Source organism: Lissotriton helveticus, chromosome 4_1 (assembly GCF_964261635.1).
Source record: "Lissotriton helveticus chromosome 4_1, aLisHel1.1, whole genome shotgun sequence".
NCBI lineage: Eukaryota > Metazoa > Chordata > Amphibia > Caudata > Salamandridae > Lissotriton > Lissotriton helveticus.
The window spans coordinates 1,434,994,159-1,435,012,452 of NC_136063.1; the positions used below are offsets into that span (position 1 = coordinate 1,434,994,159).

General features: G+C 43.7%; 1 protein-coding gene across 1 annotated transcript in view; it reads right to left on the minus strand.

The window, feature by feature from the left end:
- Positions 1–17,414, minus strand: part of CD83 (CD83 molecule) — a 98,122-nt gene extending 80,708 nt beyond the window's left edge. The window contains exons 1-2 of the mRNA XM_078685807.1: positions 17,297–17,414; positions 15,811–15,932 (exon numbers count right to left, since the gene is read on the minus strand). Coding sequence (XP_078541933.1) covers positions 15,811–15,932; positions 17,297–17,351 — 177 coding nt within the window. The 5' untranslated portion in view covers positions 17,352–17,414. The remainder of the gene's footprint in view (positions 1–15,810; positions 15,933–17,296) is intronic.
- Positions 17,415–18,294: the final 880 nt, after the last annotated feature.

The following is an 18,294-nucleotide window of genomic DNA, read 5'->3' on the forward strand; positions in this document are numbered from 1 at the left end:
GTTGTCTGCGTATGAGAATGGCATGAAGCCATATTTTCAGATGACTTTAGCAGGGGGGCCACATATATATTGAATAGGGTCGGGCTCAAGCAAGAGCCCTGGGGCACCCCCTTGCTAAGCTTGACAGTTTGTGAGCGGAGAGGGCCCAGATTGACGGTTTGCGTGCGCTGATCCAAATAACTAGGAAGCCATTTAAGCGCCAGCCCCTGCAGACTGGTCTCTCTCAGACAAAGTATCAGTTTCTGATGAGAGACCGTGTCAAAGGCTGCGGTTAAGTCCGACATGACCATCATCACTCCTTTATTGTCATCTAAGGCCATTTTAATATAGTCTGTGACCCTAATGAGGGTTGTCTCCGTGGAGTAGTTAGATCTAAATCCAGACTGTGAAGGGTCAAGGATGTCGTTACTCTCAAAGTAATCCATTAACTGCGTGTTAACATGACTCTCCGCCATCTTACCCATTAAAGGAAGAAGCAAAATGGGGCGATAGTTGGAGTGCAGTTCGGTGGACACCTGATCTTACTTAAGCGGCCTTCCAGTCTGAAGGCACACTGCCTTCGTATAGTGATGAGTTTAAGATCTCAGCAATGGGGGCAGCCAGAGATGGGGCTAAGAGGGCAAAATTATGTGAAGGTATAATATCCAAGGGCGATCTAGATTTAGCCTTTTTTAGCATGGCTTCCACTTGTGGAACATCAATATGTTTAAACTGTTTTAGACCATCTCCTGAGTCCAATCTCAGTATTAATTCGGAATTGACAGATAGCCCCTGGTCCATTTTTTGAGGAAATTGTTTGTAGATCAGATTGATTTTGTCATCAAAATAGGTAGCTAGATTATCACATAGACCCTGCGAAGGGGTGCTCAGCTGTATACATTGCAGTAGAATGGGTAAGGGGTTTAAGAATTTTAAAAAGGTCTTTTGATGAATTGACTTCCTGGTCAAGTTTGGTAATAAAATGGTCTTTACGTGCCTTTTTTTGGGTTCTTATAATAGTTAGTAAGGGACAGTTTGAATTTTAATGTATCTGTCTCCACCTGGGATTTGCCCCAAGATTTTTCTTAAATACTTGCTCCTGGATTTTTCACAGCGTAAAACATCAGTGTACCATTCTTCACTTTTTTTCCCTAGTGTTGCCGAGCTGGTACGACATGGGCGCCAGTGTATCTATCACCTCACTCAAGGATGTATTAAAAGTTTTGGGAAGCTATTCATGAACTCGTTAAAAATAGGGGGAGCGTACATTTTTTCGAAAGTATCAGATGTAACCTTGTGCCAACGTCTTTGAGGACCTTTCACAGAACATTCCATCAATAAGGGTCTGCAATTGCTCTGGATTATAAATGAGATCATAACATGATCAGCCATATTAGTGGATAAGCAAGCTCAGCAACAAAATGAGGGGATGTGGAGAGTATGATATCTAGTGTATGACCCGCTGAATGTGTAGGCCCCGAATTAATTTTATTTAGACCTAAGGTGGCCATTTCAGGTAGAAAACTCGACGCCTCTGAGTTTTCCTTATCCTCACTGTAGACGTTAAAATCTCCAAGTAGCAAGATTGCATTGATTTAATTAAGTGAGGGCTAATTTTTTCCATTATTTTTAAATTCAAATCTTTTAATGGCCCCGGGGGGCGGTAGACAAGAGCACCTTTTATGGTTTCTTGGGGTGTAACTTCAATTTTAAATATGCACATTTCCATTGTGTTATCTTGGAAGGAGTCAATCATTGTGACAGTCGTCGCCTCTGTGTATATAATTGCAACCCCTTTCCCCACTTTTCCTACTCTATCCAACCTAAGGATGCGGTAGTGTTGTGGGGGGGGCAAGGACAATATTAGGCATGGAGCTGGATTTAAACCATGTTTCGGTAACAAAGCCAAGATCAGGAGAAACCGAACTCAGCAGATCCCAGAGTTCGGTTGCGTGTTTAGGTAACAACCGCACATTTGCCAGAAACCCTTTCCAGGAGCAAGCCTGTTTTAAAGGGTATGGCCTTGCAAAACAATGGGCAGTCAAACCTCTCTCCATCGAATTTTTCCTACTAGCAATGTTGTCTTCTATATCTGACAGAGTAACAATGCAAGAGAAACGGCAGTGTGGGCAAGCGAAAGGACCTTCCAAATTCGCAACTTTATGAGCAAGGGGGCAGAGTGTTAAGCCTTGTCTCACCTGAAGAAGTTGCGTAGATGTAAAGGAGAGCCTAGGAGCAATATCGACTGACACACCTGCAGACTTTTTGGCACCTGGCACCGTCCAGGCGGGGACGGGCAAAGACGGGCTTGCCTTAGGCGCGCCCGCTGCGCACGTCTGCTGCGCACGTCTGCTGCGCGGCCATGCAAGCATGAAGTTTAAATACCCTGCCGGAAGTGCCAGGCCAGAGGGAGGAGCCGTGTCCCTCCACACGATCGGCACCAAAAGCTGCGGTGGACCGGGGAGCGGTATTCAGTAAAGTGCGAATGCGAGGTAAGGTTTAAAAAAAAAAAAAAAATTATTATGAACCAACACAGTGAAAGTAGAAATCAGCAGTACATTTTTTAATATCACCATAAAAGATTAATCAGAGAGCATTTCAACAAGCGTGCCGGTGTGCTATAATCTATTGCGGCGCGGCCTTGCAAGCATGGAGTTTAAATACCCTGCCGGAAGTGCCAGGCTAGAGGGAGGAGCCGCGTCCATCCACACTGGGGCCTACTTTTAGTGCCCCGGCTTCTAACTGCCTGCTGCGTCCAAGGGCCCCCTCCCATTTCTACAGCAGCTTGGCCACACTGCGCTCGGCTTCGTTCTCCACTCCCTCTGAGGGGGCTCTATCTGGTCCCATGTTGCCTCCCCCTTAGGCTGATATCGCCTGACAGCTGCTAGGAAAGCACCATAAAGGAAAACGGGATGCATTTCAAAAAGAAAAATGAAACGTTTCTGTTTAATTTTTTAAGAGACAGGCAGTGGTTGTGGGACCACTGCCTGCTCTTGAAAAACGTTTTCGCTGTCAGTCACGAAGGGGATGCGGTTTCGTGAAGACCCCTTTCTGTGTGCGACTGGCTTACCTCCTACTTGAAGTAGGCGGTATACTGCGATTGTTTGCGACCGCATTCCGGTTGCAAAACAGTCGTACATCCCTCTGCGACTCGCTATTAGGAAGGGATGCCCTTGGCATGCCCCTTCCTATTACCGACTTGCAAACCCTATTTTGTGAGTTGGTAATAAGTCACTGAGTCGCAAAGTATGGTTAGTAGATGCTAAAAGGCATTTTAAAGATCACAAACAGCCCGGTTCTCTGTTTGTGACCACTAAAAACAGTTGTACATGTGGTCCAAAGTCTTTTGACACTTATTCAGCAAAGTCTTTAAGCATGGGATTAGCACAGTGCCATCCACGCCAAGCTGTAAAATGTCAAAAGCCTTTTACCACTCTAGGCACAGTTTAAGAAAGCTGCTACTCTGTTGCCCAAGTTTAGCAGTGGCCATTTACTGAGGCTGGCCACGAGACAGCCTCTGCCTGCCTGGGGAGATGTGCAACGATCCCAGGACAGGTAACAATAGAGGCCTGATGTTGAATAAGGTGTTACCGCCTTCTGGAAGCCACATGGGGTGTTAGCCCGAAAGGCGAACTTCAAAGGGGAAGACGCCTTTGAAGGGCAAATTGTAACCACACTCGAGAGGGGCTGCTCTTTTGTTTGAGTTGACACTTTTCTGTCGAAGACAGAGAGGAGAATACACTAGCCAAACTGGTTACCCTGTGGGTATGTAGCCCACAGGTAGCCACATATCGAAGGCAGGCTACCAAGCTCTTGAGGACGAGAGAGAGGGGTTCTGCCATTTGGAGAGTGGGAAGAATGGAGCCTTCTGAGATAGCTAGATGTCACACTTCACAGAAAGTTGTCATCAGGCGGGAGTGAACCTTGTCGCCCTTCAGCTAGGGACCACAACCTTCCCTGGGATCACTTTCTAGGCATTAAAGCGGCACCCCTGGCACCTAGAACTCTTATCTTGCTTGACTGGAATAAGAGGAACAAAGGAAGACTGCTTTGCTGACCATAGGGCCCCAAAACAAAAGGCTGCACTGAAGTTGAACTGTAAGTGCTGCTCTGTGGGCTTGTGAATGAAAGGACTGTTCCTGCTGTGTCCTGCTCATTCAGAAGTCATCCCCTGAGCCTATCCTGAAGGAAGCATAGACTTCAGAAGTCAGTTGGCTGATTCCATGTTCTCAGCACATGACCAAAAAAGCTGAAGAAGCTTGATGGGATGAGTTGGTAGCCCAATTCACCAGGTTTCTGCTCCTCATCGCCGGGCAGCCCAAGAGACCAGGACCCAATGCTCCAAAGTTGCACCTGATTCTGCTGGTCACGTGAGAGTGGCCAGACTGCAGTTAGGTTGCCCAGAAGAAGAGTTATCACCAAAAGAAGGAAACTGATGTTAGCGCTGTGCCAGGTGAATGGTGGCTCAGTGGCAACTGGACTTCGGTTGACCCGGAGAAGACTTTGTGAGACTTTGACCCCTATGGCCGTAATCACCTAACCAGGACTGTGGACCAAGGAGTAGCCCCACGAAGACCCACGGCCAGTGCACAGAATCTTTTGCATCCTTGAGCATCATGTATCCCTTGCATCAGGACCACTCCATAAAAGTAAATGGCAAGGAGCCACTGATGCTGGAACTAGACAGAAGACTGATTTTCCGAAGGAGATAACTATTCAGTTTGAACTTGCTGGTCCACTTGACTGGCTCCCTGCCAGAGTTGTCTGCCCAAAGTAACTCTAAGTAATAACATTTCCCTCTGACAAAGTTTTTTCTGAAACAGTTTTAAATGTCAAATTCGTTGAATTTGCCAAATCTTATTTGTGGTTAAGTGAAAAGTCTTGATTTATTGTTTCTTAAATATATATCCCCGGATCCTACAGTGGATATTTTTTATTTTGGTGTCTATAAACTCAGAAAAATATACTCTATTTTTATAAACTGGTGTCAAGGTTGTTTCTTCAGTTGTTTTGGTGCTGTTTAAATGCTTTACACACGTTTCTTTGGGTAAGCCTCACTGTTCAAAGCCACACCTACCCAGGGTTGAGCTAAGGTTCAATAAAAGGAGTTGGTAGTGTATTACACAGTGAGGTCACAAAACCGCACCATATAATATACCCCATTTGCTCACACCTCCAAAGACATGAGTCAATGTAAGGAGAGGGTGATCCCAATTCACAGTGGGCAACATGAACAGAAACAACACTATAAAAAAGTGAAAGTAAGCATCATTTTGAGCTTTAATTAATGACCTCAGGTGGTTATTTATTTATTGATTTAGTTCCTGAATGTAAAGAAACAATGGACCGGATTCTCACAATTTTTTGAAGTAATTTACACTTTTGAGTAAGTTTACTGCTTTTGGCTAGTCACAAATCAGGGTGTAAGTTTCTCCTGAAACAAACAATAGTAAATACAGCACCACACATAGCCAAACACTGATACTGCAAAATCCTCCTATAAAAATTAATGAAAGTTAAAAAAAAGCCCTAGGAAATAATAATAATAATAATAATAATAATAATAATACTAATAATAATAATGCAAATTACATTATTTAAAAAAGTTAAAATAGACATACATATAATTTATTGGTATTAAAAATATAAAGAATTGTACATGTTTATTATTTAATTATATAATATTTTAATACCCCATTGTAAATTAAAAAAATGATGTAACAAAAATTGTATTAAAATGTAACTAAAGTAATTGTAGTGAATTCTATACATTACATTTAAATATCAATGCATAATAAAAAAATTAGCTGGACATTTATTTTTTATTTTAAACTTCAGAAAAATAATTTTCATATTATTGAATATATTTCCATGAATTAAAGATTTCTTTCAAAATTAAGTTTATTGTGCTGAAGCATTTTTTATCTTGTGAATTTATAATAAAAGTGTAAAATAAATTCACATTAATATTTACTATACAAATATTTTTATATATTTTTGCTTGGAATACATTTTGTTATTCTTTTTTATGTTCCGTATACTTTACCATAGGGAGACTCTACAGATTAAAATATAGGGAAAACTAAAATTAATTATTTAACCTGAAATCCTGGAACTCCTTACAAAGCCAAATTGGGATCTCTTCTCAATCTTTAATTAGTGGTGGTGTTCCGTAACCTGATACCATGCCTAAATAGTACCATCACAAAGTTGTCAAATTCTAGTCTCGCATCTGCCATTGTTACTGATGGATGGAAAGTTGGAGATGTCTCTCCTTTTCTGAGAAGGAGAAGCTCAACCGTAATGATCTTGTTAACTACCTGAGCTTAGCAAAACTTTGCAAGAATCAGCTTTCTGAGTTTTGGAAGATCGCCCTTGATCAGTGGCAACCGATTATAGACCTGGGTCAGAGGACCAAATGTACTCTTCTATGAGAAGGGCTCTTTTTTGTCTCTGATGCTCTTTAATGTACCTCTCTCAGCTCATCAAGCACTTTATATTTAAAGCTATGTCTAATGACAATGATATGCAAATCATCGTTAAACAAGATATCCATGCACCAGCATCTACTTTTAGACTGAAGGATTGTTTGGTTACAAAATGACACAGGATATGCCACAATTTCCTAAAACGTAATGCTTGGAAAACAGAATTCCTGCTCTTTAGGCTGCTGTTTTGGACTGTGTGTTGTTTGGCCTCTGAGCCGGGTTATCCACACACAGAAGCACCCAAAGCCAAAGTGCTGGGATTTAGAGTTGATCAAGACACTTCTTTTGAACGCAGTTCAATTCAGTCATGTTTTCTGCTCCTGCAGGGCTTAAAGAAGATCCTTCCTTTCCTGCCTAAGGACAAACATCTTTCCCTAATGTCTGGCTTTGTTCTTTCTCAGCTGGATTGTTGTAACAGCTGTTACTTGGGACTTCCCACTTACCTTCCAGCACACCCTTCTAAAGTAGCAGTGTGCTATCCAAAATCTACAAACAATCCACCAATCAAGCATCCTGATTAGCAAACCTCAGCATATCTAGAACCTACTATCTGTGTGGATTACCTGCAAATTGCGAAAGTTCACCCATAACTTGTAGGCCCAGCGGGCTCTCCCCTGGCTACCACTTGTGAAAAGAATGCAATTCAAAGCTCTGTGCTTAACCCATTGACTAGAAAAATATTAACTACAAAGTACTTTTTGGCCTACAGTTGTAGAACATCTTTCAGATCATCACCACACCTTTTGTTCAAGGTGCCGCTACAAGAAAATCAATATTTCAGTAAGGAGTCATGTTTATGCTTTAAGCAGGGTACATGCCTCCCTATTGGCGACGGAATACAAGATCCTGAGCAAGGCCCTCACTAACCGCATACAACCCTACCTCAATACACTCATACACATGGATCAATATGGGTTCATGCCGAACCGAAGTACATCCCTTAATATCTACATTGTGTTATGACGGCTACCCCCTCGCATACCAGTCTGCAGGATGCGTGGCACTCGACCTCCGTCAGGCCTTTGATTCCCTCTCCTGGGATTTCATGTTTGCGACACTCTAATGTTTTGGATTTCCAGATACCTATCTTAAATGGGTGCGTCTATTGTATACTTTCCCCACAGCGAGGGCCTGTACTGGCAGACATGTTTCAAGTCAGTATACAACACACAGGGGCACCAGACAAGGGTGCCCTCTGTCCCCCTTACTATTTGTTCTTGCTCTAGAGCCCCTGGCAATATCGCTCGGGCAGTCAGCGGTCCGGCTTGGGATCCCCATTGATGGTGCGACCCATCTCATCTCTATTTATGCGGGCGATACTTTACTGTACTTACGCGATCTGACGGCTGACAACGCTCCCCTTCCAGATATCTTTGCCCAGTTTGAGAGGGTCTCTGGCCTAGCTATAAACCCAAGGAAATCTCTGGCCTACTTCCTCCAGGAAACACCTTGCCCATACGACATACAATTTGCCGCTATATACTTTGCTGATAGCACCCACGACCTTTAAATATTTATGTATTCAGGTCTACCACACACAGACTGATCAACTTGATGGCAATCTGGGGAAGGCCATAACAGCCCTTCAAAATAGTGTGGTTTTTTGGACCTCGTTGCCCTTATCGGTCATGGGACGCATTGCCATCTCAAAGATGGTACTGCTTCCGCTCCTCTTGTAATACTTTGTGAATCTGCCCATCGTGATCCCTTAGCCTATTTTTAACACCCTGAATACTATGCTTGTGGAGCTTATATGGGGGAAGGGCCGTGGGAGAGTGAGTTTACAAAAACTCCAGTTAGAACCTCACAGTGGAGGCTTAGGGGTTCCTGACCTCAGAGCCTACTACTACGCCAGCCAACTGCAATGGCTTTCCTACTGGACTGCTAGTAGAAATTTTCAGGAGATAGGTTACTCACCTAGGGACCTGGACTGGGGCGCGCTAAATGCCCTGCTCTTATCTAAAGCTAAGATTCCTGCTGACAGTCCGCCCCTCCTGAAGACAGCATAAGTGTGCTGGAAGAAGGCATTGTCATATACCGGTACAACGGCACCATACTCGGCGAACATTCCCTTACTGGGTATTCCCACACCACAGGGCAGACTCACAAGAAACAGGATCCAGGGTTGGTTGGAGAACGGCGTGGAAGAGGTTGGGGCCTTTTTTGGCGATGGGACTTTGTTGGATCACGAATCCTTTCCACAGACCACAGGTGCACCCGCACATTTATACCTATTGCATGCTGCGGTCTCCCATTACATTAAAAACACTTGAGCCCTGCTTCATACTGAAACCCCACAGCATACCCTGGCCCACCTCTTACATTAAATGGGGAATGGGGGACACTTAGTCAGGTAGCTATATACAGGTGTTCGCACACATGCTGCAGCCACGCTTGTATCCCTTAGAACAAAATGGTCCGAGGACTCCACTACTGAAATTTCGGTCAAAGCCTGGAAGTGCTTACTTGAACACCCCAGGAGAGTGTCCCGTAATGCCAGACTAAAATCTATACAGACCATGGTTCTACACAGGTCATATCTCACCCCACAGCGGATCCACCATATTTTCCCGGAGGCTCCCCATAACTGCCCTTGTTGTAAAGGAGACGAGGCTGACTTCCTTCACATGCTGTGCTCGTGCCCCCTGATCTGGGACTACTGGGATGGTGTCTGTGGATGCCTGGGTGAGAGCACACATATTCCCATTGAAGATAATGTTCTGGACTGCCTCATGGGCCTTTGCAGACATACAAATAAACTGAAGGTACAATTGAGATTTGTAGATCTGGCTCTCGTCTTAGCAGTCAGAGCTTTTACCATGAGATGGAAGTCCCCCGGGTGCCAACGTTGTCCAGCTGGCACGATGACATGATACAGTGGGGGAAAGCTGAGAGTGTAGCCCTTAGGATGGAGAGGAAGAGAAATGACTTCGGAAGCGACCCATTTCAATGGACTGGGATGTCATGCTACATGGTTTTGAACTACTTGACCCCCTGCCCCTACAAGGTACCCCGACAACATAGTTCCATGAACCGCTTTTCGACCACATGCTTAGAAACCTCTGAACCCCTGACCCCCACTCAGTCACTTTAATGACATATAGATTCCCTAGGTAAATACCGTTCAGACACCCCTTGTATACCACTGGCATTACCATACAACAGACCAGGAGCATGGGATGGGTGGGTTAGGGCAGGAGGGTGTAGTTGGGATTATTTATTTCAGTTCAAGAGGAAAGTTATGCTTTATGATATGGATGATCGAATATTACTGCAGCGTTGTACTCGAAAAATGTGATCTGCATTTATAAGTAATTGCAGTTCCTCTCCAGCTACATTATATGTACCACTGTATAATGGTTTCATACGCTGTACAGTTTATGCATGCCTCAAAATGTGGATCAAAAAGAAAACGACCTTTTTGTGATAATTTTTTACATTGTCACGATCCAAGGTTCCTCAATAAAGTTTGTTAAAAAAAAAAGCAGGGTACATAACCACTGCATAAAACATAACAAAGATTTACACATGCCAAAGCTTTGGGGTAAAAGCTTCATGTGTTTTTGAAGCACAGGCAACTCTCTTCTGGGGTCCATCCCTGTGGGGCCCAGGAGATTTAGACTGGCAAGGTAAAGTTGATTGGTGGTTATGGTGGAACTTATGAGTGGGGGGGGAGTAACTACTCATGGGTGGATCCGACACAGCTCTACTCCTTCTGCAGTGCCCCTGCCCTTCTTAGTTATTCTGTGCCATATATGCACATTTCTAAACCATACCAGATGCTTCTGGGATTCTCTTTAGCTCACACGCGATTCTGTCATGGGGTTGGACAGGCTGGGAATTTTTCTCTTTTTCTATTTTTACAGCACCCACTGGTGATGATCTCTCAAGCCGGTTCCCCTGCCCTGGTCGGAAACGTATGCTCTGAAGTTGTAGGACTTTATAGGAGTTCCCATAGTACACAGGGCCTAAGCTGGATCTAGTCCCTTTTGGCACTCTACCATGTGTGCTAGTGGCGTTCACTTCGTATATAGCCGATGTAACAAAAATACTAACATACAAACAAAAACAAGCTACGCTACAATTAATCAGAGATGCTTCGGTATTTGGTGCTAAATCAGTTCCTTGGCAAGTTCTTTAATAACGTTCCAGAGAAATACACCCACAGCTAATACAATTAAAATCAAATAGGTCATATACTGGTAGCACAGGTGATCGACTATTAGTTTCTTAGCAAATGGGTTCCTTTGACACATGTTGAGCCATTTACCACCCAACTGAAAAAATAACCTTTATCTTTACAACTATAAAACGTGTGGTGGCAATTCAATATCAATATCACATTAAAAATGTTTTTAAAAATTGACTGTGGACAGTCCATCAATTTGGATGGTGTACGGCAGTCTCGTGTGTCATTTTCTAACATACAATTCCATAGACCATCATTTTGTGAATCAGGATCTCTGACATCTGGTCACAGATATCACTATTTTTACAGGTCTGACTTACATGTTCAGAAAGTGTTAAAAACCAGCCCCTCTTTCCCCAATATCTATTCTTTGTCTGTATTGAACATTTGATCATCCCTTTTCAGATATGAGATCTCAATGAACTGGAAATACATGTTAAAATGCTTGGTCACTGTCTGTTTGCTTGATAAAGATTTGTGCTTAGAGAATCATTGCGTCAGGAGGATGCACGTGTCTCTATAAAAGTGACATGCATAGACAGAAGACGCTGGCCTGGATCCACAGACTCAGTCAAGGTCACGCTTCTATGCATGCGTGTGTTGCTAGGCGTCTTACTGGAAAGATTTGTGTGCCTTTTCTTATGAGTAAATGTAGAATTATTATTACACCTACAATATCGCCTATGCTCACTCTTTTAACATATAAGGCCCAACAGTGACCAGGGGCGGCTTCTCCGTGAGAGCGGAGGAGCGTTGCCCCGCTTAAATAATGCCCCCAAAATCCCCAGAGCTGAAAAATAAAATGGTAATTAAGGTATTTATTACCATTTTATTTTTCAGCCACCATCCGAAACCCATGTATCAGGACAGGGTTGGTACAATTGCTGCTAAGTGGCAGCAGAAAGGTTTGACTCATGTTTATAGTACGCATGTCCCTTTGGCTAGACATGTGCATTTTAACCCCTTCACTGCGGCGGCTATTCCGCTGCAGTGCTAAGGGGGCGGGGCGGCCGCGCGGCGGGCGCATGCTGGTGACGGAACCGCTCCGTCACCAGCCGCGGTTGCGCTGTGCTGATGACGGAGCGGTTCCGGCACGGCCCCGCCCGCTCAATAGAACGCTCAGCGCAGGCGCGGAATCCGCGCCGCGCAGGCGTGCCGAGCGGGCCGTGACGGAACCGCTCCGTCATCAGCACAGCGCAACCGCGGCTGGTGACGGAGGGTTACGTCACCAGCAGGGGAGGGGTTAAACTTCTCTAACACAGGTGTCAAAGACAGGCGGGTTACAGAAAAGCACAGGCCTCCAGTGCTCTTCTGAGTGCTGATTGAGGCCGCTCCCACTAATCCTGATGTTTCTCTCATATTGTGAGAGCAGGCCAGGATTGGTAGTGCAGTTTCCTGGATCCCGCGTTGGCGCTTCAAGGAGAGGAGGATGTTTTGCGGCAAGTCTTGAAGGTACGTCGAATGCATGCCAGCCGCTACTGTGAACCTCTATAAGAACAGTTAGAAAGTGGGATCGTCTGAACAGGAAGCCATCTTAAGCCCAGCCCCTCTGGGAGAATGCATCTGGCTCCCAATGAAAAATTACTTTTATTTGATTTAGTTTAAATCATAAAAGAGCGGCACAACCACTAATACACATACAATTGACGAGCCAATGTACCAATTTGTTGGTTGATTTAACTTTCATTAAAATTTATAATAAAAAATACAGTCCGGATCCCAAAATATTTCTACTACCCACCGAGGGAGCTGTGGTTCGGGGGTGGGCACATACACATAAACAGCCTACAGGCCTCAATGAAGGTGGACTAACAGAGGGCCCGGACACCAAATTCTTCAGGTACACCTTCTATTTAGCTAAATATGGGGACAGGTGATTTTCCTAAAGGATCTGGTCCAATCTGAGGGGATCCAAGGTGGTTGGTCTTCTTTCTTATACTCTGAAAGCCTGACAGCCAATGTATACATGCATCAAGACACAGCCTGCAATGCCTGACGTCCACTCAGCACCTTTCAGGTGATGATGACAACAAGTGTAAGAAATTACATTTGTACAGTATCCAAGGTGGAGTGGAGCCATTGCACGGGTCATGCGGCCATGACAGCTCAGATGCTACTTATCAGAAAAAAGGAGGTTCCACTGAGAGTGATATCCTCAAATGATTCCCAGTGAGCAGTGAGACTTTTAAGATGGCAAACTAAACCTTGGGTGAGGGAGAGTTAGTATTATGGGTAGTAAAGACTACTCACTACTTATCATGAAATCAGCCAGCACACTTTGTGGTGCAAAGGGTAAGCCTTTGAAAAGATTCCTATATCCCCATCTCCAGAAGCCTACTTTTCCTCCAGTAGCATCTTCCCACTCATCTTAAGGGCTTCCTCAACAGAAAGTTTATGAGCTGCTACACGATTCTGTGTGGCAATCTCAATACCACCTTTCCAGAGGCGATGGCGAGGAAGTCGACGGAACAAAATGGCAAGTTATGCTGTTGTTTCGTCGACTTCAAAGCAACCTTTGACTCTGTGGATCGAGTTAGCCTATGGGATACATTAAAGAGGCTAAATATCCCAAATGACCTTCTCACTATAATAATAGAACTCCATAGGGAAAATTGGGGGCAAGTAATTAAAGACACTGGGGGCTCCCTAACTCCCAAAATACCCATTGTCAACGGGCTAAGACAGGGTTGTGTGCTGGCCCCTCAGTTATTTTCGATTTTCCTGTCAGACCTCCCGGCACACCTTGAGGTGGAAGGTAGTGCCAGCCCTAAAATGGACGGAAACAAGATACCCTGCTTATTGTACGCGGATGACCTGGTGATAGTAGACCAGACCGAGAGAGGCCTCCAAAGGAAGCTAAATGCTTTCAATACCTACTGTGCCAATAAATTCTTAACCATCAATCTGGACAAAACTAAAACCCTATGCTTTGGGAAAAAGCCATGCAGATTCAGATGGTTCATAGGGAACCTTAAACTTGAGACCGTAGATGAGTACCGTTATCTGGGTATCTGGTTCGACAGGGCCTTAAATTGGTCTACCCACATGGAATCGCAAAAAGCAAAGGCACTCTCCTCCATATGCGGCCTAAAAAGGTTTAATGGGGACTATGGCGAGAAATCACACCGACCATTACTCAGAGCCTTTGATGCAATGATCCCCCCGCAAGTTTTATATGGCGCAGAGATCCTTTACTTGAGCGGTAAGGGATCTTGGGACACGATAGAGGGCAACTGCATAAAAAGGCTCCTATCTCTTCCTCAATCGGCAATGATACAAGCCATCAGAACTGAATTAGGTACAAAGTCTTGGGTGACTTTAACCCAGATGGCTGTGATCAGATTTTGGAAGAGACTAGACGACCCCGAAAGTAAAAAAGTAGCATATTGGTGTCGTAAAGAAATACAGAAAAGCGAGTTAAAATGGGCAAAGACCAGTAGGGAAAAATTGAAGGGAATCTGCAACGCACTGGAGATCGAATTGGATGTGAGTTCATTCCAAATACTTATCTCCAAAGGCGATCTGAAGCAAAGGGGGAAAGAGGTCTCGAAATCAACTGATATGGGTTACCTAACTAAGAAAAAATCTGTGGCACACATGCTAAATGCGTGGCCCCAGGATAACTGGTTCCCATATCTCGATAGATTACCCAATCGTGGCCTCAGGCAAGAGATACTGAGGCTTCGAATTGGTATCAACCCATGGGTAACAAACAGAGACCTCAATATAAGAATGTTAGATGAGGAAGGTCACTGTAGGTGCAACTTGAGAACTAAGGGGGACTTGATGCATTTCCTGTTAGACTGTGCGGTACTCCTAGAATATAGGAAAAGGTGGCTGCGCCCAGTATTTCTAAAATATGAGGTAAAAACAAGGTTTCAGGCGGCGAGACTCCTTTCTGAAATCCCATACTTGGATATTGTAATAGCCCTTGGGAAGTTCTTAAAGGAGGCCCTAGGGGCGCTGAGGGCCAAAGAATAACCTGCATTACTGTATTTTTTTAGCTTAGCAGAAGAGACCCTCGGAGGGATAAAAATGTGTATAGGTTTTAACATTTGTATATAAATTATGTAGTTTTAAAATGATGTGTATGATATTTTAATGGACACGTTTTTAAAAATAATAAGTGTACAATTTTATGTCGCATACTCAAATCGGCGTTTTACTCACTGTATTGTTTAAAGACCAAGGTCATAATAAACATATATTTTGACTTGACTTGACACCTTTCCAGAGGACCAGGCAAGGCATTAGTGTTTGGGACATGGTGTGTATACTCTGGAGTGGAAGTGAACACTTTCAGAGTCTGCAGCGATTCACCATATGAGGGTTAGCCTTATGCATCTGTTACTATTCAATGTTCACACAGAGAAACCAGCTCAGGAAGTACGACTACAAGAACCGTCACAACAGTGTATATATTAAGGATTAGGTGTTCGAAGCATATAATGGCAATCAAGAGACACACATTAGAAACTGGCAGCAAAGAGTTGATACAGACTAACCTCAAATTACCAAAATGAATGTAGGTAAGAAACTGGGATATCCCAAATCTGAAATGAACTTCTGAGCTTCACATTGTGTCCGGTGTGCTACTGGTCAATGCAAGCATTTATAACAAGGCACATTGTTCTCAAAAATATTCACACAAAATGAATGATCTCTCGAATATTTTCATTTTTCCTCCAGATATATCTATCCCTTTAACAAGAATCTGCAGTAACATCTTCTAGCAAAATACAAACTTTAAAACCTTTTCCTCAACGCTCCTATTTGTAACACATGCCCAGATCTAAAATAACCCTGGGCAATGCCAATACTTCTGGTGCTGGCTGTCAGTCTTTTGGCTTTGCCAATGCTTGGTTCGTTTCGCAGATTGCCCTCTGTTGAATGATGTAGTGTGTAAAACAATAATGTGAATGAAACAACAACAAACCAATGGGCGAAGAGGGCTCACTGATAGCCCCTGTATGTATATTATAAAAGTATATCATTTTAGTAAAAATCAAAAGATATTGGCTAACGCCAGACCTAATTAAAAAAAGCTATTAATTTTTAACAAAGTACATTTAAAGACATAGCAGAAATAAACAACCTTCAGAGGAAAAATAATGTTCTGCTCCATGCAATCCTTTCATTAAAATAAGCACTTACTTTATACCACGTGATCTGGGTATAGTTGAGAAATGGCTGCCTCTGGGTTCCACAGGGCAGAATTGCATCTTCTCCCCCCTGCACTGTCACCTCTATATCAGCGTGGATCAAGACCCAGCACACTGTCAGGGAACAGAAGGAAAAGCCTTGAACTGCGGTTGAGAAAGCGTAGAGCTTCACTTAACTTTTCGGAAAAGAAAGCAGTAAAATTATACGTCTACGATTTTAAATGTCACTCCACTTGTTTGAGGCTAAACATTGTTATTGACGTGACAAATAAATTGAATTTAATATTTAGGTTATAATTCAGGAGTGGGAATGAAGGGAATGACATACTGATGGGGAAAAATTGGAAAACAACCTATTAAGAGTACTTTGGAGGCGACAAAGGTGGAATTCCCATTTTAAAACACAATGTATTTCCCTGAAGTGTGTTTTTATATATATATACGGTTGCTTTCCATGGTTAAAACTGTCGAAAATGTCTTGACTTTGCTAATGCTTGCAAGTCACCACGTGTCTTTTATCTTTATGCTGTGATGGACTTGACATGCTTGTCAAATATACACACAATGCTGCATAATTTGCGGATTTCATTAAAAGTTGTGGTTCTAGCTCAAGCAAGTAAATTATCGCCTACAATCTTACAAATTGTCAGAAATCCAGCCCCTGGCGCTTCACAACAGTTAGCATCCTGTATTACACCTGTTGATTGCTGAATTGAGGCGTAAAAGTGGTGACAATTTTGCCCAGATGCTGTTAGTATCTCCAAATGATGGAGCAAGAGAAATGGTTGTCTGTAGAAGTGAACACACCCTTACATATCTAAATGTAATTAAAACAGGGTGGAAACAAGTATTAATGTGTCAAAAACAAATCTTTTACACTATTCAAGCAAACTGATGTTTAAGTTACGAACTGTCTTCCAAAAAAAAAGGTCTTTATTTGAACGGGGTACTTATACGCACATTTCACGCGTATGGTGTCTGGATTCCTAAAGCGCCTTTTCATTAGAGGCACTGTGGCTTCTTTTTTTGTGTGGAAGTTTTTATATAGCTCGAAATCGACCCAGAGGTATTGGTGCGCTTCACATGACCATCAGCTAAATCACACAGGGACACATTCACTTTTGTAGGCACAGGGAGTTCAGGTGATTTGCCCAGAACCACTCAGGACGTTGAGCCGACGTCGAGGATCGAGCCTAGGTCCCAAGTATAAAAGGCGGCAGCTCTGGCCGTTACGCCACTTGCATTATATCACGTAAAGAACAATGCTGTTTAGCAGGATTGCTGTTGATGAGAGCAGTTAATACATTTACAATCCTCTGCGTCCATGCAAAGGAAAATCATTGTACTGAAATTGCTGGGATAAAAATATATAGAGGGAGGGGAGCCCGTTCAATGTGTTTGGCTCATTAAAACACAGTTGGACCAATGGATGGAGATGGGTTATACAATGAAGATTACAGACATATTTTGATATTTACCACTCGTCACCACGAGGCCGTTCGGTACCCAACTCCCGCGCGTCTTCTTAGCCATGTGTGCTCTGGTGCAGTCCTCTCGCGTCTATTCTTTTCACACACTGAGCGCCTCAACCTAACGGCAACAGAGGCTGGGGATCCCCCGTGTACTGGAAGGGGAATTACCACCTACTATGAAAAGGACGTCATCGAGTCCCCGGTTGCGTCTGCTCTACACCCACACTGGAGAGTCCTATGTGCAGGCGGAAAACGGAAGCGAAAGTGAAAGAGACTTGGGCGAGAGAGTCATATTGTTTTATTCGATCAGGTTTCCGTTTCCCCTTCAAGGCTAGCGTCTGTCCTGTGCTTTCCAATGACGCTCCTGGTACCGCACAACTACCCCTTTTGTTTTACGGCACTGCTGATGTTAGTCTTCTGAAATTAAGGCTCTCTTTAAGAAAAGAACACAAAAAACAGGGATGGCTCTTACCTTGCCTCAGCAACGCCAAGCAACCCACCTGCCTGAGCCCTAGATATCCAAAGAAGTTGGCTTCGATCAGAGGCGCAACTACAGTCAAATTTCGGGGGGTGAGGGGGGGGTAATTCTTCCAGCAATAGGCAGAGTGGAGATGGGGGCTCTACGAAGGGGTGAAAAAACAACGCAGACTAGTTAACAAGTAAATGGTCTTTTAAAGACCTGTACTCAGGTGTGTGCCCAGGAAGCTGTCTCAGCCCGGGCTGACACAGACGATGGGGAGGAGTGGAGGGGGTTGGGCGGCTGAAGCCCTTGGAGCCCAATGGGTGTTGCACGCCTGGCTTTGATGTATTGCGACCTTTTTAAAAAAAATTTTTTTCAAAAACCTTTATTAACAAGATTGCATAGACAGGTTACATTCTTGCACCAAGACAAAGCACCACATACGTGAGCACAGTAGAAGATAACAAGGTGGACCAACAGCACCGAACATCAGATGGTGATAACATGGCAGAAGTTATGTAGGCACAACTGGGAAGTGAAGCAT